The sequence below is a fragment of the Ascaphus truei genome, chromosome 1 (genome assembly GCF_040206685.1).
Source record: "Ascaphus truei isolate aAscTru1 chromosome 1, aAscTru1.hap1, whole genome shotgun sequence".
NCBI lineage: Eukaryota > Metazoa > Chordata > Amphibia > Anura > Ascaphidae > Ascaphus > Ascaphus truei.
In genome coordinates, this window is record NC_134483.1 from 26,866,246 (window position 1) to 26,890,669 (window position 24,424).

Genomic DNA, 24,424 nt, shown 5'->3' on the forward strand with positions numbered 1-24,424 from the left:
CTCAGGCCTGTGTGTTGGGTGGGAGAATACCCGTTACATGTGTTTTGAATTTTTCTTTCCCCTTTGCACCACCACTGGCATTATTTTTGCTCTACTTTGTGGTTTATTGTAATTTATTACTATTACAGTAGTGATTTTTTGGTGTGGTTATCAGTGTGTCTCTATCTTATTCTGTGACTTAAGTGTCATTCTTTTTACCTGCTCAAATCACTTAATCTATTTAAAGTTATTATGGATTTTTTAGATAATGAACAGCGGCGACTTGCTGATTCAATTTTTTGTGTTGATGCAGAACTGTTGCTACAAGTACACCCTTGCTAGATGTTTCAGGGTATGACCAAATAAAGGCACTTACAAATGTACTCTATAAACAAGTACGTACATGGTGGAATATAATTACTTTAGATAGATACCTCAAAAATAAGTTAATACCAAGGGGGTTCTGTATTCAGATTGTTCCTGCTTTCCCATTTACTGATTTAGAACTTAAAAGATAAATGGGAATCTGCCCTCACTACTTGTTCTATTGAAATCCTCAACATCTTGATCTTGCATGATGAAACCGTTTTTAAATAAATTACTCCGAATATTGAATCCTTGAAAAAAGAGGTGGAGAATGTAAGCCCAGAAAAAGTTAAATCTATGAAAACAGATTTCAACAAATAGGAGGTAGATTTAATTATTCTGAAAAAGAAGAAATTTAATAGGGATTTAGGAGATTACAGGGATGGCAAAGTGTACAAAATTAAGTGTGGGATTTAAGAAAAAAAATGCAATTTTACTGCATAGGATTGATGCCGGGAATCTCTGGAGCTGAAATCCATTAATATTAGCACCAGAGACCCCTGTCATGAATCCTATGCAATAAAAATTAATTTACAGTAAACTTTATTACCATAGCAAATAGCCTCAGGGACCCCCTACTTCCCGAGATACAGGCCCTGTTATTGGGTGCCGGTATCTCCTATGCATTAAATGTCCGTGTCACGTGACCATGGGAATAAAATGCATAGGATATACTGGCACCCAATAACAGGGCCTGTATCTCGGGAAGTAGGGGGTCCCCGAGGAGTGACTAGCATGGAAGAGGAGTGACATGTTCAGATATGTCCTGTCCTGCCAGTTAGTGCATTGTGCATTGTATTGAATTGATATTATATATCTTGTTATCTTTGTTATACTGTAATACACTAAAGCCGTTATATTATAACAGGTTTTATAGTAGGTATTGTGTCCTATGAGGAGTCATCACGCTTACACTGGGATCCTGATGGGTGGAGGCGCTGCACCACGGGATATAGTACCCCAGACCCCCATAGGCAGATGCTTGGACTCCTGTGAGTCTCACAGGTAACAGCAGCACGCGTAATCACCCACAGTTTCCTATAGGCATAGGGACAGGGGGCTACATAAGCTTAATGATTTGTCCATAAAAATATACTGTAAATTTGGGAAGTAGTCATTTGCACACAATATTTGCAGATCACATGGAATTTTATAGACATTGTCAATTTGTTAACACACAGTTTGGACACGGGCTTAATAGGCATGGTGAAATGCAAATCTGTACAAAAGCAGCACTTATTGGTATTGAATGAATATGCCTTATTCCAATTTTTCCTGATGAACACTCTATGCATAAATTTAAAACCAGAGACAGAACATAAAACACAGGCAGAGTTCAGTGCACATCCAGTGAAACTTATACACGGTACAGTGCCTAAATATATTTAACCCTGCTTCCTATCACTTGGCAAGCGTGTTACTCTGTGCTGTGTTACCTGCTGACTTACAGGGCCTGAGCCTCTGCCACGGAGAGCCCGGGGTGCATACAATATATATATATATATATATAGGTTCGGTGCAGCGCCTCCACCTGCGACAGATCCCGCCAAAGGGGGAGTTAGTCTTCGCAGAACCTCTATACAAGAATTTCTCTTACACGACCATGTTATAAAACCAATCTCGTTTACTAATAGGTCAACCTTACGATACATTACATGCCATGACATTCCGATGTGCTGGTACAAAACATTTAGCACGCCACGGAGGACGTCCACATCTATGCGCCTCGGCGAACGCCACAATAACATGCGCCTCGGCGGACACCAAAAGTACTTTCCCCCAATCCCGCCACCGGGTTTTCCCACCCCGTGTCCAATACACTAAACAGTTCTCTCGTTCCCAACGGCAGTGCGTATGTGTATGGGTGACTGCGCAGCTACTAGGTCTTAGGTGATTGAAAGGGTAAAGTTGGTGCACTTGATGAAATACCTGCCGAGCACTCCGGTGCTCGGAACTGCTATGGTTCTTTGAAAAGAGTCTCTGAGGATCCAACGCTATGATATGGGGTGCTTCTCCTTGACAGGGTAGTCCCGAATACTGCAATAGTTAGCGGGTAAAGCCCTCACAAAGGGTGTCCATAGCTCAGCTTGTCTCTACGGTGACTCAGGGCTAACTGGGCCAGGGGGCACCTTGCCTGCGCTTGGGGGGGTACAACCTCCCAGCACAGTATCTCCGTCTCCTCGTCTCTCCATTAAGCTCTTCCTCCACGTGCGCGCAATCCCTGCCTATATGCCTGGCAACTCCTCCCATAGGCTAAACGCTCTCACCTGACCCTCCCCGTAGGGCTGCTGGGTCAAGGGACTGCTCTTCTCCCGCCAAATGTACTCTCCTCCTTCGCGGGCTTTGCCACTATTCCTTGCAAGCGCAACCTCCCACTCCTCGGGGTGAATCAGGGGTCATGGCTACATCTAAATGTATAAATATCTATTAAATAAACTGGTCTTTTAGTTTAACATTTTGGCCAAATTGTTGTAAGCCCCTAAGCCACTGCACGGCAGACCACATTTCAAGGGTCCCTAACACTAATCTAAATTCTTTATAACCTGTGCATTACCAGGAAGAATGATTTACAATAAATCTGTCAAAATTAGTTGCAAAGTTATAAGTCTGATTGAAGCTTTTATTAACCTGTACATTACCAGGAAAAGCACTCTGTATTAGATTTGTCACAATCATACTGCAAGCAGGCAAGTTCCCCTGAGAGTGGGAGATGCTATGGAGTGAGCTTTTAACCATTTAAATGTGGGAGGGGGTGAGCTTCAATTAGGTAGGATGTTGCCACCCTCCAATCAGCTAAGACCAGCTGAACAAGAATTGTAAAATATACAGGACACCTACAAGCTCATATTGAACCCCCAAAATAACCACAACATATATATAAGCATATAAGTGTCACAGCAGAGTGCTACTGAGCATGGCAATATATATTTAAAACCAGAGACAGAACATAAAATACAGACAGAGCTCAGTGCACATCCAGTGAAACTTATACACGGTACAGTGCTTAAATATATATCTATAAATATCTATTAAATAAAATGGTCTTTTAGTTTAACATTTTGGCCAAATTGTTGTAAGCCCCTGAGCCACTGCACGGCAGACCACATCTCAAGGGTCCCTAACACTAATATAAATTCTTAATAACCTGTGCATTACCAGGAAGAATGATTTATAATAAATCGGTCAATATTAGTTACAAAGTTCTAAGTCTGATTGAAGCTTTTATTAGCCTGTACATTACCAGGAAAAGCACTCTGTATTAGATTTGTCACAATCATACTGCAAGCAGGCAAGTTCCCCTGAGAGTGGGAGATGCTATGGAGTGAGCTTTTAACCATTTAAATGTGGGAGGCTAGATAAGCTTAATGATTTGTCCATAAAAATATACTGTAAGTTTGGGAGGTAATCATTTGCACACAATATTTGCAGATCACATGGAATTTCATAGACATTGTCAATTTGCATTAAAAATAAAACAGTTAACACACAGTTAGGACACGGGCTTAATGGGTATGTTGAAATACAAATCTGTACAAAAGCAGCACTTATTGGAATTGAATGAATATGCCTTATTGCAAATGCCACTCATTCCCTATGTGAGAGTTTTCCAATTTTTCCTGATGAACACTCTATGCAACAATGTTCTTCATGCATGCCAATGTCAATACAACTAGGACAATAACCATTAACAACTTGATATTGCTGAATCCACTGTAAAATGTAGCCGGTTGCCAAATTTAAAACAAATGAGCAAACATGTCTTCATGTTAAATATGACTATAAATATGAGATACTGCTACAGACATTGAAATCGGAGGAGCCAGTGAAAGACAAGCGACAGAAGCTGCAGGTAATATACACTGTACATGTCTATAAATTTATATATTAAACCATAGATCTACTGTATGTCACACTCACTTTCATTTTTAGAAGACAAATAATTTCTGTATTTACAGTATATGGAAAACAAACATTATGAACACAGTTCAATTCAAATGCAATCCGTTGTCCAATTATTGCTTCAACTTCAATTGCACATTTTTATATTATTATTTTTGAGAAAAAAATCTCCTGTTTTTTTTTAAACAAAGAGATGAAAATGATATTAGTGTGTTTAGTTGATACCAATGCAGAGCACGAGATAGTCGCCTTTCAGTGGCCGGCCAATGTAACTCACTTACACGCTAAGCTGGATATATATGGCTATAGATGTCTCAGTGCTGTCTGGTCCTAATATGGGAAAAGGATGTATTAAAAGAAAACATTAAATCATATTTAGGAGATCAAAATAAGCTTTTAAGTGAATAAACTATATTCTGAGGTACACAAACTGAAAGGCCATTTAAAAAAAAGAGTCCTGAATCTGCAAGATGGTGATTGTGTGACATAGATTAGGGTAAAACATAAAAATATTATGAGAGGTCCAATCACTATTACCATGTCCAACATTCCATATTAACATATAATAGATTGATATTTAATAACTGTAATTACTAGTCCCGTACTCTGTACAGTATTTGTTCTGTAGGGAAGGAGAGATGAGTATATGCTATTTAGTAACTTTAATTACTAGTCAAGTATCTATGTGTCCTATAGAGAATTAGAGCTGTGTATACAAATTGTAAGAAAAATATAAACACAGTTCTTTGATTCAGTTCTTCAAAATCATGAAAACAAAATAACCGTCTGTAATTGATTGAAGAATATAAGCTTGCTTAAAGAAAGGAATTATCAATGCATCGTAGAGTAAAATGTATACTTAAAATAAATCTGCTCAAATTGAAGGGGGATGTAAATATAAACTCCTTGTGGTTGATAATGCAGTTAGTAACTGTAATGTTACTACAGTTGTCTGAGTGTCTCCCTGCCAAATTAAAAGTAAATCATCTATGTAATGGCTATAAAAAATAATATTTTTACAAAATAAATTAGTATCACCGAAAATGTGAATGGACTCCCAAAGACCCATAAACAAATTTGCATAAGAGGGTGCAAAAGAGGTGCCCATAGCTGTGCCTTGTTTTTGTAAATAAAATTGTTTATCAAAAAGAAAATTATTGTGCTGTAATAAAAATATAATGGAATCTAATATAAAAGTACTCTGTGAGGTGTGTAAATTAGAACTACTCAAAAAGTTACTAATGGCCTTAATACCTTATATTAAATATGTGTATAAAGAAATAACATCTAATGTGACCCAGGTGTACGTGTTACATGAAGTGATATCCTGAATAATAGAAAGTAATTTTGATGAATCTCTCAAGTAGGAAAGGAGACCTCTCACCAAAGGTTGTAAAAAAGAATCCACACACCTAGAAAAACCATCTCCCAAAGATTCAAGGATGGCAGACCAGAGACTTATGGATCTTTGAGAGATGGTGATAAATAGGCACAGTGGGATGTAAATTATACAGAAAAGATGACTCCATATCAGTTCCTAGTTCAATGAGACCAAGAAGCTCCAAGAGGTAAGTACTAGTGGGATATTTATCCAGGCTACAATATGCCTGTGGGTCGTTCAATTTTTGTGTGGAGCATGGCTGTGAGCTTCTCCATAGACATTACTTTGTCTATCCTCCTAATTACCGTATTTCTTGCGGGGGCTTTAGTCTGCTTCCAGGCTGCCGCAATTGAGCATCTAGCCGTAGTCAGGATAGATGAGACCAATCTACTCATCGGCGGGGGCAGGTCATTGAAGGGTTTGCTCAGCACCAGGGCAAGGGGGAAGAGAATCCCCTTGGTCTCGTGGAGCAACAACTGGATATTTGCCCAGAACCTCTGTATCTCTGGACATGACCACAAACTATGGGCCATGTCGCCCTTTTGACCACATCCCCTCCAGCACAGGTCAGGTGTGCCGGAGAAGATCTGGCTCAGTCTAGCCGGGGTTAGGTACCACTGGAATAGAATTTTATAGATATTCTCTTTTGGTACTGTGCAGATTGAGGTTTTTGCAGCCATCTCCCAGATGTCCTCCCACTCATCCCTCTCTATTTGTACATTAAGGTCCTCGGTCCATTTTTGCATATAATGGTGGGTCGGTGTGTCTGATGTTGACTCTATCCCCCTATAGATCTCGGATATTAGTCCTCTTTGGTAACTGCCTTTACTGCATAGGGTTTCGAATCTAGTGGGTGGGAATTTGGAGTTTTGGGAGAGTGAAAGCAGGAAGTGCCTGATTTGTAAGAACTTAAACAAGTGAAGGTTTTGTGAAAATATAAGTGCAAAATAGCGCTAATGTGAACAAAAGAAAATCAAATCAATACATGTGACAATTAGAAAAACCTGTGATGCAAAGTCCAAAAGGTAGTCCTGGAGCTGCCCAAAATGTTGTTCTGGTCTCTCCCAACCAGATGTAGAAGTATGGATGGAAAAAACCTCCTGTGGCGCTGCGGCAAGGTGAAGGATATGGTCGTGGATAAAGTTCTTCTTTTAGGTGATTACCTCAAGAGAGGAAGACAAGACATGCAAAAAACACTGCAATAGTGCATTACCCAGGGACAATATAGATTAAACAGAGCAATTTAATGTAAAACAATTTAATGTAAAACAATTACACAACATAATAAAAGAACATAGACAATTCAATATAAAACTTTCATGTGCTGCTGCACTTGGAAGATAGATCTTGCTCCGCCTTGATAAAAATTGATAAAAATTGAAATCCTACTCACCAAAGGTGACTAGGACATGCACATTGGTTTTAGGGTCTTTTCGCCAGGTGTACCGCTCGCTGTGGGGTGAAATAAGCCAGTCACTGGGGGAGAATCGCCTTCTATACTCAGAGTCTGCTGCTGCCAGAGTCTGGTCGATCGGTTCCTCTGCTGACGTCACCTCCTGAATTTCATTTCTACGGTGTCCCTGCGATGCCAAAAAACCTCCAACGTGTTTCAAAACTCCTAATAGTGGGTTTCTTCGTCAGGAATAGATGCTGCATGTGTCTGTGCTGCTATATATACAAAGCTCAGTTTTAGCACATCCAGTGAAACTCATACACGGTACAGTGCCTAAATATATAGGTATAAATATCTATTAAATAAAATGGTCTTTTAGTTTGACATTTTTGGCAAAATTGTTGTAAGCCCCTGAGCCAACTTCACAGCAGACCACAAATCAGGGGTCCCTAACGCTAATATAAATTCTTAATAACCTGTGTAATAACAGGAAGAATGATTTATAGTAAATCTGTCAATATTAGTTGCAAAGTTCTAAGTCTGATTGAAGCCTTTATTAACCTGTACATTACTAGGAAAAGCACTCTGTATTAGAGTTGTCACAACCATCCTGCAAGCAAACAAGTTCCACTGTGTGGAAGATGCTATGGAGTGAGCCCTTAACCATTTAAATGTGGGAGGGGGTGAGCTTAAAAAATATATATTGCCATGCTCAGTAGCACTCCTCTGTGACACTCATATGCTTATATATATGTTGTGGTTATTTTGGGGGTTCAATAGGAGCTTGTTAGGTGTCCAGTATCTTCTATATATACTCCAGTTCATTCAATTATGGTGATTGACAACTCCTAATTACTTTGGATGACACCCAGTGTAGTTTTAAAGTCCTGGGTAATGCCCTGGGTAATGCACTATTGCAGTGTTTTTTGCATGTCTTGTCTTCCTCTCTTGAGGTAATCACCTAAAAGAAGAACTTTATCCACGACCATATCCTTCACCTTGCCGCAGCGCCAAGTGAAGGTTTTGTGATTGATATTTGTCTCGTAGTTCTTGGAAGGACAGGATCTCTTCATTCTTCAGCAGATCAGCAACCAGTCTTATGCCAAGACCCTGAAATTGGCCAAATTGTTTTTTAGAACACCCGGGCGAGAAGTTTGGGTTTCTAAAGATCGGGGTGATTTGAGACGGGGTAGCTAGCAGGCCATATTTCCTTTGTTTGTGAGCCATACGTCCACGTGCATCTCATTGCTCCTAGCTCAAACCTCCGTGGTCCTCCTTCCTTTCCTCCCTGGGACCATAGTAGAACCTGAAGTTTGGATGGAGCTGCATAGTGTTATTCTATCTGAAGCCAGCAGGAAGAGGCCGGGTCGTAATTCCAAACTACAGCCTGCTTCAGCTGCGCTGCGAGATAATACCTGATGACATCGAGGACCCCCAGATCCCTCCTCATTTTTAATGAGAGATTAACCGATCTGGGGACCCTCGGTCTTCTATCATTCCAGATGAATTGGAACATAAGGGCCTATATGTTTTTCAGAGCTCTTAGTGGGATGACTACGGGGAGTGTTTGGAAGAAATAAAGTAGCCTTGGAAGGACATTCATTTTGATCGAGACTATTCTTCCAAACCATGATATTTGGAGTTGCCCGGTTAGCAGTCAGTTTAGTCAGGGACACAGGTGCAGTGCTGCGTGCTCTGACAAGAAGGGTCAGTGTTTGCAGGGAATCATTCTCTGCAGAGACAGAGACTATCTGGGTGGTGAGGTCATCAGAGGGAGACCATCCACCAGGAGGACGCCATCGCTGAGGCTTCAGCGCTTGATACAGATGGGTCCTCTTCAGTTCTGCGGTACCCATGTGCAGGAGCCTCGGGCATGTACAGTCGGGAGTGCACCACCGTTACCGGTACCAAACAGGCACTCATCACGTCTAAGGGGTGGGTGCAGAACGCTTGGGACTCTGGGAAATAAGGTGTGGGGTACAAAGCCCTGCGAGGTGACCGGGTAGATGTGCCATTAGTGTATAGAGTGACACCTTTTTGAGGAGATGTGAATGTTAAAATGTTATGCTATGCACCTTTGGTGTATTGGTTACTGTATGTGGGTCCTTTGACAGGACGCGTTTTGTGGCGCATGAATATTCCCTGAAGAAGTGGCATTGCTCCACGAAACACGTTGGATTTTTCTGTACTAAATTCCAATTCTAGAGGCTAACATTGGCACCACTGAGTTGGGGTATTCATTGTGTGTATAGTTTTACCCTTTTCCCCATTCCAATCGCGGCAATTTGAGCGCTGTCTAGCGTCATATCGCTGAGACCAGAGACGGTCACGCATGCGCATTGTGCCGAGACTACTCAGCTGGTGATCCGGTGTATGCAGTTACCAAGCACGCTGACCCCGGTGACGTCATCTCCAAAGGCCCGCTCTGGAGGCGGCTGCTTTCCGGCAAGGCTGCCAAACAGAGAGGAGAGAAGAAGGAGGAGGGGGATCCATGCCCATATAGATTGGAGACTGTGTACTGACACTGGAGGATTTTACTCTACTGTTCCATAAGCCAGCGGCTGTAGCACATAGATGTGGAGTGTATGAACCTACCTTATCCTGTCGCAGCTACTGGTAACTCGAGCATTTATGCACGAAATGCTTGCTTTTAAATTCATTGATGTACGCAGATTTATTACCTTATAAATGATTTAACACTTTTATTACTTACTTCACTATTGTGTTGTGCACTTTTTTCTTCTTGTTGCATACATTCTAGGGGTGTCGAGCCATCCTAAAACTGATAGCAGCAGACGCCAGCATTTGCTCCACTTAATATACAAGGTTGTGTATGAATATAATCACAAGTTTGGTGATCACAATCACAGTTGGATATTGACTTTCACTGTTATAATTTATTTGGTCAGATAATTGGTTGCGCACGTTACCCGCACTTTCTTTATTTTCTACTTGTAAAAGAGCCTGTCCTGCACGGTTTGGACGTGTGAAAAGGGCTTATAGAAAGATTATTTCCCACGTGGTTATGCACAACTTGCAGCTACTGGAATATCCCCTTTATTCTTTCAGAGTTAGTGACCTGTGGACTCGTTATCATCGTGACCATGACTGTGAAGCATATTGCTGCCACTATGTGCCTGCTGCTGGGGCTCAGTGTTTCAGGTAAGATACATCCCTGTGCGGCTTTATTTAGATATTGATGAAGTTATAACCACAAAATCATGTGACATAGCAGTGTGCTGGATTCACTAAAGAGCACAAAGCATTTTAATGTGAGTTACTGTCATATTCCCAGTGCCCTGACAATGAGTTAGCTTTAGCACTTCTCACAATATCTTCGTGGTACTGTAATTAGTTAGCCTTTGAAGTGGGTTGAAATATGTTTAAATTCCAGTGTTATCACTTTCTGTCGCTCTATCGACCTATGCTTCGGGTACCGACATTAGATTAGGTTGTGTTTCTATTCTACGTGCAGAACTACAGTGTTCATTCCTAGCATTGTCATATCTTACAAACAGACCACTATAGTTACAAAAATGCACAGTAATGTTTTTATATGTATTTATTGAAAACTATATATTTAAGTTAGAAAGTTTAAGTATTCAAGAATTAACATTAAATGACGTACCCATTTTACATACGTACAGCTGTAAGTACAATTATAGCCCAAGACTCTGATAATCCCATCAGTTCTGGAAGCTGTTTGTCTGATTTCAGAGCATTATTCATTCAGTAAAGCCCGGCAGGGCCGCCAATAGGAATCTTGGAGGCCAGGACAAATTAAAGGAGCACCCCCCCCCCCCCCCTGATTAATCCCCCCATCTTCACCTCCCCCCTTAATCATATCATTTTACTCACAAACCGCCCACATTAAACCCAGCACAGCGTATTGTGTGTTCCTTAGGGGTGGGATTTGTGTGCCAGATGGCTGTTTGAATTTTTGGCTATGGCATGCGAATATGGGGTCCCACTGCAGAAGGAAAAACCATGGGACAACTCGGTCCGCTTGGGGTACAGACTAACACGGGAAAAGCTGATCACTGGTAGATTCTCTAGAAGAATTTATGTCACTAAGGAAGATATCACAGAGGCAGTTTCAGTAGCTGATAGGCCATTTGTTCTTTGTGACAATAATTACGTCGGTGGGGTGTGTGTTTTGAAGGTGATTGGCAGCAGCAACGGTGGGGTTAAATGCCCAAACCACTTTATTTGGGTCACTGCAGAAATCTACAAGGATTTGGTGGTCTGGATGGAATTTCTGGGGTCCTACAATTGGCGGACCCATTGGAGGGGCGACCAACCTCTAACTCAGAGTTGCAGATGTTCATAGATTGGTAGGATTTGGGGCTTATTTCAATGGGACGTTGTGTGCTTAGTGGTGGATGGTTGACTGTAACGAGATCCATTTCATCAGGAACCTGACATTCTAAGAATTATTTCCCTCGTTGGTGGCGGTGAGATTGTGAGGTCATCTGTTCACAAACAGGGAAGTAATTTTTTGGTCAGTTAACATGGGGGTGGTGGAAGCATTCCCCGCCCACCCCAGTGTTTGTCCTTTTGCACTGTTTTATACTTTCCTGCCTTTAGCTAAACATAGCGTTTAAAGGACGACATGTCCCAGGTGTGGGGAAAAACATTTAAGATGCTTTGTCTCGGTTATAGCTTGTGGGATTCGGGAGTTTGGCACCGGATTAGGAGCGAATCGGCCCGCGATGCCTGGTAGAGTTGTGGATTTTTGGGAATGGTTCAGTGATCGACTCTAATGGGTGCTCGCCACAAACTGGACTGAACCGAGAGGTCGAGGTGGGGATATAGAAACACCGACCTGGCGCTGTGAAGTCGCATCCAGAATGCAGATTCATAGTTGTTGGTATCCGGGTCGGGGTTGGAAAAGTAAGGAACGTAGATAGACTCACTGGTCAGAGGTAGGAAAGAGTTTGGGTCACTAACTGTGGTCCAGGGTTGGAGATAGTATATATTGTTATAGACAATATCCTGGGATAAGGTAAGGAACTACAAGACAAGGTACAGAAAGCAAGGCAGAACAAGGCACAGCAAGACAAGACAGGACAAGGCAAAACAGTGCGCTTGTGACCAGCACGACGTCACAAGTAAAATACTAATATGCTCAGCCGATTTGCAGAGGCAATCACTGAGCCTATAAAGGAGGAACAGCCAATAGCTAAATGGCTGCACAACAGAAGTTGATACTAGAATCAAAGCTCTGATTCGTTGCTGGGTCCAGCTGCAGCAAAGTCTGGATCAAACTCGGGAGCGGAACCTGCACCTGATCCTCACATGGACTTTGTTCGCGCTTTCATGGCTTCGAGTACGTGGGGCTCTTATGTGGCTGCTTGGCGTTAGTATAAGGGGTTGGCGGAGGAGCTGGGACTAAACTTGTAAGAGTTAGGGGCCGTATTGACGTATTGACGTATGTCCTTATGCTAAAGAGAAAGGCTTAGCGGGCGGGTCAGTGAGCAAGAAACAGGTGATAATTTCCTTTTTTATGAAGTTACTGGTACAGGAAGATCCTACAAAGGCTTTTGTAGTTAAGCGGGTTGTAGCAGGATTGATGTTTGGGTGTGGCAGTGGGGAGATGAGGGTGTGGGCAGATAGCATGAAGCCAGTTACACTCCTAATACTGCAAGGATTGATTCAGGTCACAGGGGGGGTTTGCTACTCATTCTTCTACAATAGGACAAACTCTTTAATTTGGACCTAACACTGGCCTTTTTCACAGATTTGAGGTGGGAGTGTCAGTTTGCGTGACCAGGCGTAGAAGGGGGTTTGCAGTTTGAGGATGTGGTACAACGGTAAAAGGTTGCTAATGTTGCTGATCCGTCTTTGACCAGCATATCAGCTTGACTGGGGGTCTCGCTCCTAGCTTTATCAGGGTCATGATGTTCCTGCTGAGGACTTTGGCCGAGTACTTTGGTGTCAGGCCACCTGTCCCAGGCCCACTACTGGAGCATGCAAGTGGTTAGCCATTTGGCACCTCCCTGATGAAGGGGCCCTGAGATGGTTCCGAAAATTTGGATAACTATACCTAATATATAACAACGATAAAAAGGAGGTGTGTTCCAAGGACAAACGTTTTAAGTAAAACTTCTGTGTGTTTTGACACTCTCAAATGTGTTTCATGCCATAAATATCATAAACATGAAAGTACAATTTGATTGATAAAATACAGTGAAGTTTGATTGTGAAGGCGCGTGTGCGGCACATACCCCATATTTACTGATGCAGCCATGACTATCTGAACACTTGCCTGGGAACATCCAGGGCAATACCCCAGTAATGCTGCAACATTTTTGTGACATTTCTGAAGACAGACTAATGGACCATTGGATTAACACAGCGGGTGTCCCTGGCAGTCCCATTCAAACTGAATGGACAACAGACTCCATTGCCTAAACCCCACCTCCTGTGTTGGCGGACTTGGCGAGACTCCCCCTCTATATCTCACACCCCCATCTCTCCCCCTCACCCACACACATAATACCCCCCCCCCAACATCACTCCTCCCATCCCACACTGCACCACTCATCACCCTGTCCCCCTTGGACTTCACATCACACTCTCCCCCTAGCTGCATCTCACATCATGCTCTCCCACCCCCGGCACCTCACATTACCCTCCACCCTGGCACCTTACATCTCCCTCTCCACCTCACATAACACTCTCCCTCCCCTGCACCTCACATCACCCTCTCCCACTCTGCACCCAACATCACCCTTTCCCGCCCTGCACCTTTCATCACCCTCTCACCCCTGCATCTCACATCACCCTCTCCCCCTGCACCTCACATCACTCTCTACACCCCTACATCTCACATATCCCCCTCTCCCCCCGCACCTCACATCACCCTTTCCTCCCCCTGAATCGCCCCCTGCATCTCACATCACCCTTAACCTCTGAATCTCACATCTCTTTCTCTCCTGCATCTCACAACACTCCCCTTCCCTGCATCTCATATTAATTCCCCAATTACCCCCTGCATCTCACATCAATCCACCCCTATCCCCCTGCATCTCACATCAATCCCCCCTTCCTTCATTTCACATCAATCCTACTGTGTATCTCACATCAATCCCCCCCTGCATCTCACATCAATCCCTCCCTGCATCACGTCATTCACCCCTTCTGAATCTCACATCAATCCCCCCCTGTTTATCTCACATCAATCCCCCCCTGCATCTCACATCAATCCCTCCCTGCATCACACATCATTCACCCCTTCTGAATCTCACACCAATCCCCCCTGCACATCGTGCACACACCTTCTGTACCCTGCCTTCAAAGCCGAAACCACGGAGCCACTGGAGGGAACTTTTTAAACAACCTCAGACGAACCTTATGAACCCAGCCATGACGATGGATGTGTGGGACGTGTGTCACTGGGACCTGTCTATGTGTCGCTTAGACAAATGAAGAGCACCAGGATTCCTTTACTTTGATAGTTGAAGGTTTCTGTGCTTATTTTACTCCATGTTTGAACTGTAGCTGTGAATCTTTAGTCCAATATTTCTTTGTAGGAACAAATGGATCTTCTTGTAATTTCAGTATTTTATTTAATACATTACATACTATAAATTTTTCTGTCCACCTGCACCTGTGCAAAAATAAGTAAGAACTTAAATAGTACTGTGTGGACTTACTAAGATATATTTCAAATATTATCTTATTAATAAATTGTATTTGAACCAAAAGAAATGATATCATATTACCTAATATACTTTACCTGTTTCTGGCCAGCGATTTATATCTAAAATAGAAGCAGGCCTTGCTAACCCTACTACATTTACCTCAAAAACACAATTACTTACTGAAAAATTTCTGTTTCTCCTGTTTCTGTGAAGGGAGCAGCAAGAAGCCAATTGATGACCCAGGTGTATCAACCCATCAACAAGTTTATCAAATTCTGCAGAATTACAATAAAGTCCTGCAAAGTCTGGCTGAAATATTTTCAGGGATTCCACGTATCGGATCAGCCATCCACTGCTCCTTAAATCCAGGTAAAGATTCAAAACACCATGCTGAAAAAATGTATGTCAGAACAGGAAAGCTCCACTTATTTGGGTTTTGGAAACTTCCTAGAATGGCTGAGTTTCTCCTCCTGTGAGGAGGGGAGCAGTGTTGTGGTTAAGGTGCTGGTTTTTCATACAGCATTTTATGGGTTTTATTAACTACTATTAGAGTCAGGGTTTTTAACCATGTGACTTTCTGTGCCTCAGTTAGTGACCTGTAATTGGGTAATACATAATGTGAATAATAAATCATAGGATTTCACCCCGGAACCAGGTCCATGATGCTGCTGAAATATAAATACAGTACATCTTGGATATGATGGCACTTCTGAGATTTGATTGATCTCTGTTACCCTGAGATGGGTAAAAACCATATTCTATTTATCAGAGATGGGAGAGATAATGCATCCAATTCTGAGCCCAAGTGACAGAATATACAGGTTGTGGTATATGCAATTAGTGCTAAGAAGTTATATATATAAATTGCATTTGCATGCACAGCTAAAGCCCCCACCCCTTTCCTGACCAGAGGTTTAACAATTATTTTTCATATTTATGTATTTATGTATCGCTTTGTTGAAATCTACTTGTATTTTCATAATTTTAAATGTATAAAATCTCTCATGAGTTCTTACAATAAATAATATTTACACTGCCTTTGTATTAAATAATAATACATGACCTGTTTTCTTTGAGTGGGCTTCTAAATATATTTTTTGTTTGAATTAAAATGATCCTAAAATGCTGAGAAATATATATATATATATATATATATATATATATATATATATATATATATATATATATAAACAAACAAAAAGAAGCACCAGCTCCATAGCATAATACTGTAAAAATTGAGGAAATCTTTATTCAAGTATTGAGTAGTCACCAGGACCTACACTCACATGTTGGGTAAAAACACAATCATTTGAGACAATCTGAAACAGCAGCGGGTCAGCGCATGTAGAACAGACTAGCTCCGCCTTTCGTATGCGCGTCAACGCGTGCTGACATCACACGCCAACGCATTTCGTCATGAACAGTGAGAAAGTCACACGTTGACGACAAGCGGAGTTAGGCCAGGATCGAAGTTTGGTGTGTATCAATCAGGAGGCTTCCTAGTTTCACAGTCACCTCTTCCCTCTGCTCCTCATGGCGCCGCCATTGTTGCGAGGCACATCGATTCACAGCAGCCTTTTAACATCAACTGTTGATGCTGAGAACCCAGCGAGGATACATTTTATCACCATAGGAGGACGTGGCAGTATACACTACACTGCATCTGTTCCCTATTCGTATGTATAGTATGAGGGGGGAAGAAACATAATAGATTCCTTACCTGCAGCAAAATGAGATCCACCATTAAAAAGGGGGAGGTGATGTGAGCTCTGGGGGAGGTGCCACAACCTCCATACAACTGATTCCAGTCAGAATATATATATATATATATATATATATATATTATTGGGACCATTCGGTATATATGTATTTGGGACCAGTCTGTATATATGTGTCTTTAGGGATTAGGTGGGTGTGAGTGTTTGAGTTTGCAGGGCTTGAGTGTTAATTAATTTCTGACTGAATCAGTTGTGTACAGAGGTATAGGGAACAGATGCAGTGTAGTATGGGACTCGCACTTATTATGGTTTACCTTGACGTTTGATGTGCAAGATTGTGATGCTTTGGTCAAAATATCTAACTAAAGAAACATATTTTATTATTATTAGTATTAGCATTATTATTAGTACTGAAGCATTATTTCTTGTAATTATTACCATGTATTTTCTGTCATTTGGATGTAGCACTGGGCACCCCCTATCGTTTGCTAAATATATATATATAGCCAGGATCCCCCATTTGCTCCGCGACCCCAGTTACCTCCGCTGATGGTGGGGGCTGCCGGAGCCGAGCGGCAGCCCCGCCGGCGTTACTGGAGGGTGGGGGCCGAGCAGGGAGCACTCCGGAGGTCCCCGGCGGCTCCCGCGAGGGGCGCCGCCATTTTCTTTGAAGCTGCGCATGCGCAGTGGGTCGCGGCAGCCGGTGGCCACTGCGGAGGTTGGCGCATGTGCAAAGGAAGTGCGCGTGTGGCGGCCATAGGGGAGAATAGCTCCCAAGAAGATACAGCCCCCAGGGTGCACTTGGGCAGAGTCAGATAACGCCAGGTAGCCAATAGGGCTGTAGGATCTCCCTGCAGGGGAGATTGGATACATTTGGCGCGCTGAGCCCACGCTAGTCGGCGTCAGGATCAGCTAGGGCAAGGAGTTAGAGTGCAGGAGTCAGTGACTCCCTGCACTAGGCCAGCAGCCCCCTAGGCCCCAGATAGCCCTGACTCACCAGTGATGTAGGGACAGGCCCCAGGTTAGGGACCCTGCCCCTTCCTGCACAGAGTCAGTTAGGGACACAGCGGACGCCGCGCGTCCATCCAGAGGTTTGGGCTCAGACCTCCGCTGCCGCTGCAGCAGCCATCCGGGTGGGATCGCCCCGGACGGTAGTTCCTGTATTCGTCAGCCTTCGAATCCTTTGTGAAGCTCCTTGGCAGGCCCGGGCACTGGAGTGCTAAGCAGGTAACCATCAACAAGTGCACCAACAATCCTACATATATATTATTAATACGGGACTAGTGGCTGCGCAGTCACACATATCATCTCCCTTTAAGGGTGCGGGACATATTGTGTGGGGCTATTGGACACGGGGTGGGATAACCCGATGCAGGTGGGAGCATCCTGCGAGACGCAGTAGTCAGTGTCTCCTCTAGAGAGGGACACCTGTTGATATATGAATAAGTATATGCTATACAGTAAAGTCATTGGTTATTTTACATGCGGTGTGTGGAGTGATATATATATATATTTATCCTGCGCGGAACCACTCCTCTGGCGGGAGCCATCGCAGGTGGAGGCGTTGCACCATGAGATTGTGTGATATGTATGTACCCCAGGCTCCCCAAGCTGAGGCTTAGGCTCCTGAGAGCCACACAGGTATACACAGCAGGTAGTAGCGTCTGTATTCACAGGGAATACCCATTACATTTGGAGGCGCTGCTGAGAGTCAGCCCTGGGGTTCCCTACTCAGTAGTTCACGTAGCATCCTATCAGTCAGCATGTCTGCGCTCATGCCCCAACAAGTGGCTGACTGGGCCGAAAAGCTAGGAGAGCTCCTGCGACACGTAGTCGCCATAGACGGGGTACATGCCGATGTATTCATGTTTACTGTCTGCAGCGCAGTAAGGACATTACCTGGTCTGGCCGGGCGCCCACCTCATCAGCAAGCACTACAACATTGACCGGCAAGAGAACACCCTATTGCTGGCCACCGAACAAGCTATACCCCCTGATAGAGGCCCACGAGTAGTGTATCTACCAGAGACTTTACTGCAAGGGTGCCCTCTAATTTACCCTGGAACCGTTTCCAGTCACGTAACTTCCCTTACCAGACATGCGGGTTGGGAAAACAAAGATATGGCTGCCAGTACACCCATCAGATCAGACATGTCTCTACCCCGAGTGACCTACTCTTCTGATGCTAGGCAAGGGGCCCCCAGCTGGGCCGGTAGCCCACCAACATCACCGGTCCCTAATCGGTTAGTGAACAGCTTCACCTCAACCTCTAACAGTCAGGGAGCGGGGATCGCAAGTTCCTCAGACAGTGGCGGCTCCATGCTAGGAGTGACATTCCCACAGCTTGTGGAAGCGATAACTACATCCGCCCAAGCCCAAAATTACAGGAAGTTGAAGGCATTTTCAGGAATGGTTCCTGTCCCCGCAGGCGAGGAAAGCATCGAGTCTTGGAAGGAACACACCCTGAAGGTGATCGATGAATGGCCCTGCTCTGAAACGGTCAGACGTCAGAGAATCCTGGAAAGCCTCCGACCCCCAGCAGTCACCATGGTCAGCGCACAGCGCGACCAAGCCCCTGATCTCTCTGCTCATCAGATGGTAGACTTGTTGGTCCAGATCTATGGCAAAGATGAAGAGGAGAGTGAGCTGTGGTTCAAATATTATGTCTCTGACAGAAGGAGAAGGAAGACCTGTCAGATTTCCTTCAACGAATCCAGCTAGTCCTGTGGAAATTGCGAACTTGCGGCCTCATCCTAGCCTCAGAGATGGACGAATACCGGCGCAAACAGTTCCTCCGAGGGGCCATTCCCACGCATCACATAGTGATCATGATCAGGTGCTCACTAATGGAGGGGCCTCCCCCTATCTTCATGGACATTTTGGGGATCGTCAAAGGGAATGAAGCCTATACCAAGCTGCATACAGGCACCAAGGTCAAAGAGCCCCCTGCGAGTGACTTCCCGGGATCCTCCGCTCACCAGATCAAGAAACCTGTCAAAGAGGAAGAGGAGCCACCCAAGTCGCCCTCGACGAAAGGCCGGACTTCGGGGAGATCCTCCCCCACTTACCCAAGATGACTAGATCCTAAAGATATCGTCTGCTATGGTTGTGGACAGAAAGGCCATTTATCCAGAGAGTGCCGAGATGGAGACACCCAAGAAAAGAAAACGCCCAGTAAAGGAAGCTCGGCTAGGTCCATGATCTGTCGGATACAGACCACAGAAGCCCGGACATCCAAGGCCACCCCTGCGCCTCCCGAAGCCCCTACGGACCTAAGCCCAGAGGATGGAATTCCATCCGGGGATGGTAACTGTCAGGTAGGCCTCTCTGCCATCATGCGTGTGGTAGTAGAAGGAGTCTATGTCTCTGCTTTACTGGACACCGGGTCCCAAGTGACCATAATCTACCGACAATTCTATGACCAACACCTTAAGCACTGTCCCCTGCGGTTGGCGGAACATATGAAGGTGACGGGGTTGAGCAATGAAGATTACCCCATCAATGGGATTGTCAGTACCCGGTCATCTTGGGAACCAATACGGATATAGTGCGAGCCTTAATCAGAGCCTACCTGAAAGAAACCAATGAATTGCCACTGGCCAATCCACTTTTTGACCCTGTACTGAGAGAGGAGTGCAACAGAGTATGTGCCTTAGAGCGTCACGGGGACCTCTACAATCGTCAACGCGGACTGACAACCATTTTACCAGGGGGAGTGCAACGCATGGCCGTCTGGTGCTGTTATCCGGATCGAGATGAGACCGATCATCTGTTCTCTCTGGAGAGTACCCCTGGAGGAAGAGACCCAGAGAGGGTATAGGGTAATACCTGAAGTGAGAGAGTGGACCACCAAAATTCCTCTACGAACCTACGTGTATGTTCAAAATATCTCTCCATTCCCGATGGACATTGATGCAGGACAAAGTTTGGGCAGCATATATCCCATCAGCCCGGTAGAAACAGTGCCCCAGGTGAACGCCGCTGCAGTGGGTGAGCAGTTAGTCGATCTGGACTTCAACTTCGGAGACTCGACGCTGCCAACTGAGTGGAAAGATCGACTGACGGCCAAGCTGAATGAAAGAAGGACGGTATTTTCCACCAGCGAGATGGATGTGGGCCGCAGTCGCAGCGCCCAACACACCATTAGGTTGAGTGACGCCACTCATTTCCGTGAACGCTCTTGCCGCATCGCCCCCAGGGATGTGGACGATGTAAGGAACGTCCTGAAGGAAATGGAGACCGCTGGGATATTGACGGAGTCTCGGAGTCCTTATGCATCACCCATAGTGGTGGTAAGGAAGAAGAATGGATCTGTAAGATTGTGCGTCGATTATCAAACTCTGAATAATCGGACGGTACCTGATCAATACAACCTCCCTCGCATTGAAGAAATCCTGAATGCTCTAACCGGGAGCCAATGGTTTAGCGTGCTCGACTTGTGATCTGGGTACTACCAGGTACCTATGAGTGAAGAGGACCAGGAATTGACAGCCTTCGTCTGCCCCCTGGGCTTCTACCAATTTACACGTATGCCCCAAGGTATATGTGGAGCTCCTGCTACCTTCCAGCGACTGATGGAGAAAACAATCGGGGACATGATCCCTCGGGAGTGTCTTGTCTACCTGGATGACATCATTGTCTTCGGGAAGACCCTGGAAGAGCACGAAGAGAGGCTGCTGAAGGTGATAGACCGTCTTGGAAAAGAAGGATTGAAGTTATCCCTCGACAAGTGTTGGTTGACCTACATTGGACACATCGTGTCTGCTCAAGGAATTGCTTCCGATCCCGCCAAAGTAGAAGCGGTAGTGAACTGGCCGCGTCCCGAGAATGTCACGGAACTGCAATCATTCCTTGGTTTCTGTGGGTATTATCGTCGCTTCGTGGAAGGGTACTCTAGTCGAGCTAAACCCCTGAACAATCTGTTGAAGATATACCCTGAAGATACCGGAAGGAAGGCTGCATCGGCCCATCAACCGTTTGGTGATAAATGGACGTCTGAGTGTGAGCGGGCCTTCCTGAACTTGAAGAAAACCCTGACTGAAGCACCAATGCTTGCGTATGCTGATCCAGAACAACCATACGTTCTGCATGTGGATGCCAGTCTCAATGGACTGGGCGCTGTCTTACATCAGAAGCACCCAGAGGGTTTTCGGCCTGTAGCCTACATCAGCCGCAATCTGACACCCAGTGAACAGAAATACCCTGTTCACAAGCTAGAGTTCCTGGCTCTCAAATGGGCGATCACAGAGAAACTTCATGATTACCTCTATGGTGTTAAGTTTGAGGTAAGGACGGATAACAATCCCCTCACGTACATCAATACTTCCGCCAAGTTGGATGCAGCAGGGCACCGATGGCTGGCAACCCTATGTAACTACAGATTCTCTCTGAAGTACAAGCCGAGGCCTTTGAACATTGGAGCTGATGGTCTATCACGACAACCCGGATTAAGTGCTACCCCCGATGATGATGAATGGGAAGAGATCCCCGGGCCTGGGATGCGAGCAATGTGTAGCATAGCGGCCGTCATCAATGATCAGGTGGCCTTCTCTGAACTATGAGTTGCAGATTCGTTAGGATGCCAGTCGCAGGCTATTCCCACAGCCTACTGCGATCCCAAGGGAATGAACATAACCCATGACAAAGTCATAAAATGGAAGGATTTAGTGGATTACAGAGGCGGCACACTTTATTCTCATTTGGCTAGTGCCACAAGCCGGGAGGTTTCCCGGCTTGCTCGTTTCTTTCCCTCGGCGTGCGGTCACGCTTCATCGGGAGCGTGCGCGCATGGCGCGCTTGCGCAGGGCTCCCCGAGGGAGCCCTGGTGTCCCGCGATGTGGGGGATTGCGGTGGGGGGCTCCGGGGGGCCCTGGCGGACCCGGAGAGGGGAGGGGGAAGCCCTGATCGGAGGACCGATCCTCCGAGGCTCCGGCGCGCGCCCGGGACACCTCGGCGCGCGCCCGGTTTCTGTCGCGGCCGAGACCGGGCAAAGGTAAGAATAAACTCGGCCGCGACAGTATCAAATAAGAGATCCAGTAAACATCATAATTCGGCAAGCTGTTCAGAGAAAGAATCCCGCTCTACTGAAAACTGCTCCCCGAGACCGGATCGCGTTGCTAATGCGTGAGGTAGACAAGTTCGAGATAGACAATTGCTTGCTCTATAGGGTGGTCCAATATCACAACCACCCTGATAGGCGACAACTGGTTCTACCCCAAAACTTGAGATATGTGGTGTTGAAGTCTCTACATGATGAGCATGGGCACTTTGGTGTAGAGAAGACTTTTGGGTTAGCGCGAGACCGTTTCTTCTGGCCTAAGATGTGGGAAGCGGTGGAACAACACTGCCGTCGTTGTTCCTGATGCATTCAACGCAAGACTTTGCCTACCAGAGCAGCACCCATGGCCCATCTCAAGAGTTCTGGTCCAATGGACCTGGTGTGTATGGACTTTTTGTGTATTGAACCTGATAACCGAGGAATCTGTAACGTGCTGGTCATCACGGACCATTACACCCGATATGCGCAGGCCTTCCCCACAAAAGACCAGAAGGCCATCACAGTCGCAAAAATATTATGGGAGAAGTTCTTCGTTCACTACGGTCTTCCAAACCGACTTCACTCCCATCAAGGGCGGGATTTTGAGAGCACTCTGATCCGAGAACTACTTAAAATGCTGAATATCGCCAAATCCCGGACAACTCCGTACCACCCCGAAGGAGATGCTTTGCCTGAACGATTCAACAGGACCTTGTTGGACATGCTCGAAACCCTGAAGGGTGCGCAGAAAACGGAATGGAGTCATCACGTAGAAGCTTTGGTACACGCGTACAACTGTACTTGCCATGAGTCCACTGGATTCTCCCCATACTTCCTGATGTTTGGGCGGGAGGCAAGACTCCCAGTAGATGTGTGTCTTCGAGTATCAACGGATGGGATACACAATTCTACCCATTTCAAGTATGTGCAAAGGCTAAATGTCAGTTTGCAGCAAGCTTACCAACAGGCTGAGAAGTCTACAGCTAAACTGAATGCTGGCAATAAGAGATGATATGACAATAAAGTCAAGTATCGGGAGCTACGTCCTGTGTTGCTTCGTAATCTGGGAGCCCCCGGAAAACATAATGGCGGACCGGTGGAGAGACGGCGTATATGAGGTAGAGTCACAGATGCCCGGCCTCCCGGTCTATCGCATGAAAGACACTGACGGCCGGGTAAAGGTTTGGCATCGTAATCAAGTTCTTTCTATTCCCCAAGTGGGAGATGAAGAAGCAGAAATACTGGCCACACCGCTCAACGGTGAGTCCGATTTATCAGAGATGCGTCAAGAGACTGTAAATAATGAAACCCACTCTGAAACTCCTGAAGACCCTATGGAGGGACCCTCTCAAAGGGACTATTCCACAGAAGTGGCATCTCCCGAGGGAGCTACGGGTAAAGGGCCCCGTAGGTCAATGCCTTCTAAGGTGGCACCAACAGGCCAGCCTTTGGATCCAAAGAGCCCGAGCTTTGTATCAACAGAGACTGTTCAGAGACATTTCTCCCCTCAAGGGAAAAGTCTGAGCCTCAGGACAGTACATGTTACTCCCCAGACGGAGTTGCTGAAGAACAGCTCTGAAGGAGCCAAAGAGTCAGGTACCCTCCAAATCGGGTAACCTTTGATCAAATTGGGGCACCCCATTATGAGGCTCAGCAGTGGTCTCAGAGCAAAATCCAATCTGTGATTGTGATGCTCACCGAATTATGCAATATCGTATAAAGTAAATGCGAATGTGCTAAGTTATATAATTGAACTACATTTTTATTATATAACTGATGTATATAGTTTTGAAGTTATGTGTCCCAAGCGAGGACGTTGGGGTTGTTACCAGAGGGAAGATGTAGCCAAGTTCCCCCATTTGCTCCGCGACCCCCGTTACCTCCGTTGATGGTGGGGGCTGCCGGAGCCGAGCGGCAGCCCCGCCGGCATTCCTGGAGAGTTGGGGCCGAGCAGAGAGCACTCCGGTGCTCCGGAGGTCCCCGGCGGGTCCTGCGAGGGGCGCC

The 24,424-nt window shown here is 45.3% G+C and overlaps 1 protein-coding gene across 1 annotated transcript in view; it reads left to right on the forward strand.

Annotated features, from left to right (window-relative positions):
- Positions 1-4,157: 4,157 nt before the first annotated feature.
- The window catches only part of LOC142468858 (uncharacterized), a 44,870-nt gene continuing 24,603 nt past the window's right edge, over positions 4,158-24,424 (forward strand). The window contains exons 1-3 of the mRNA XM_075575485.1: positions 4,158-4,195; positions 10,089-10,181; positions 14,879-15,034. Of these exons, the coding sequence (XP_075431600.1) occupies positions 10,124-10,181; positions 14,879-15,034 (214 nt within the window). The 5' untranslated portion in view covers positions 4,158-4,195; positions 10,089-10,123. The remainder of the gene's footprint in view (positions 4,196-10,088; positions 10,182-14,878; positions 15,035-24,424) is intronic.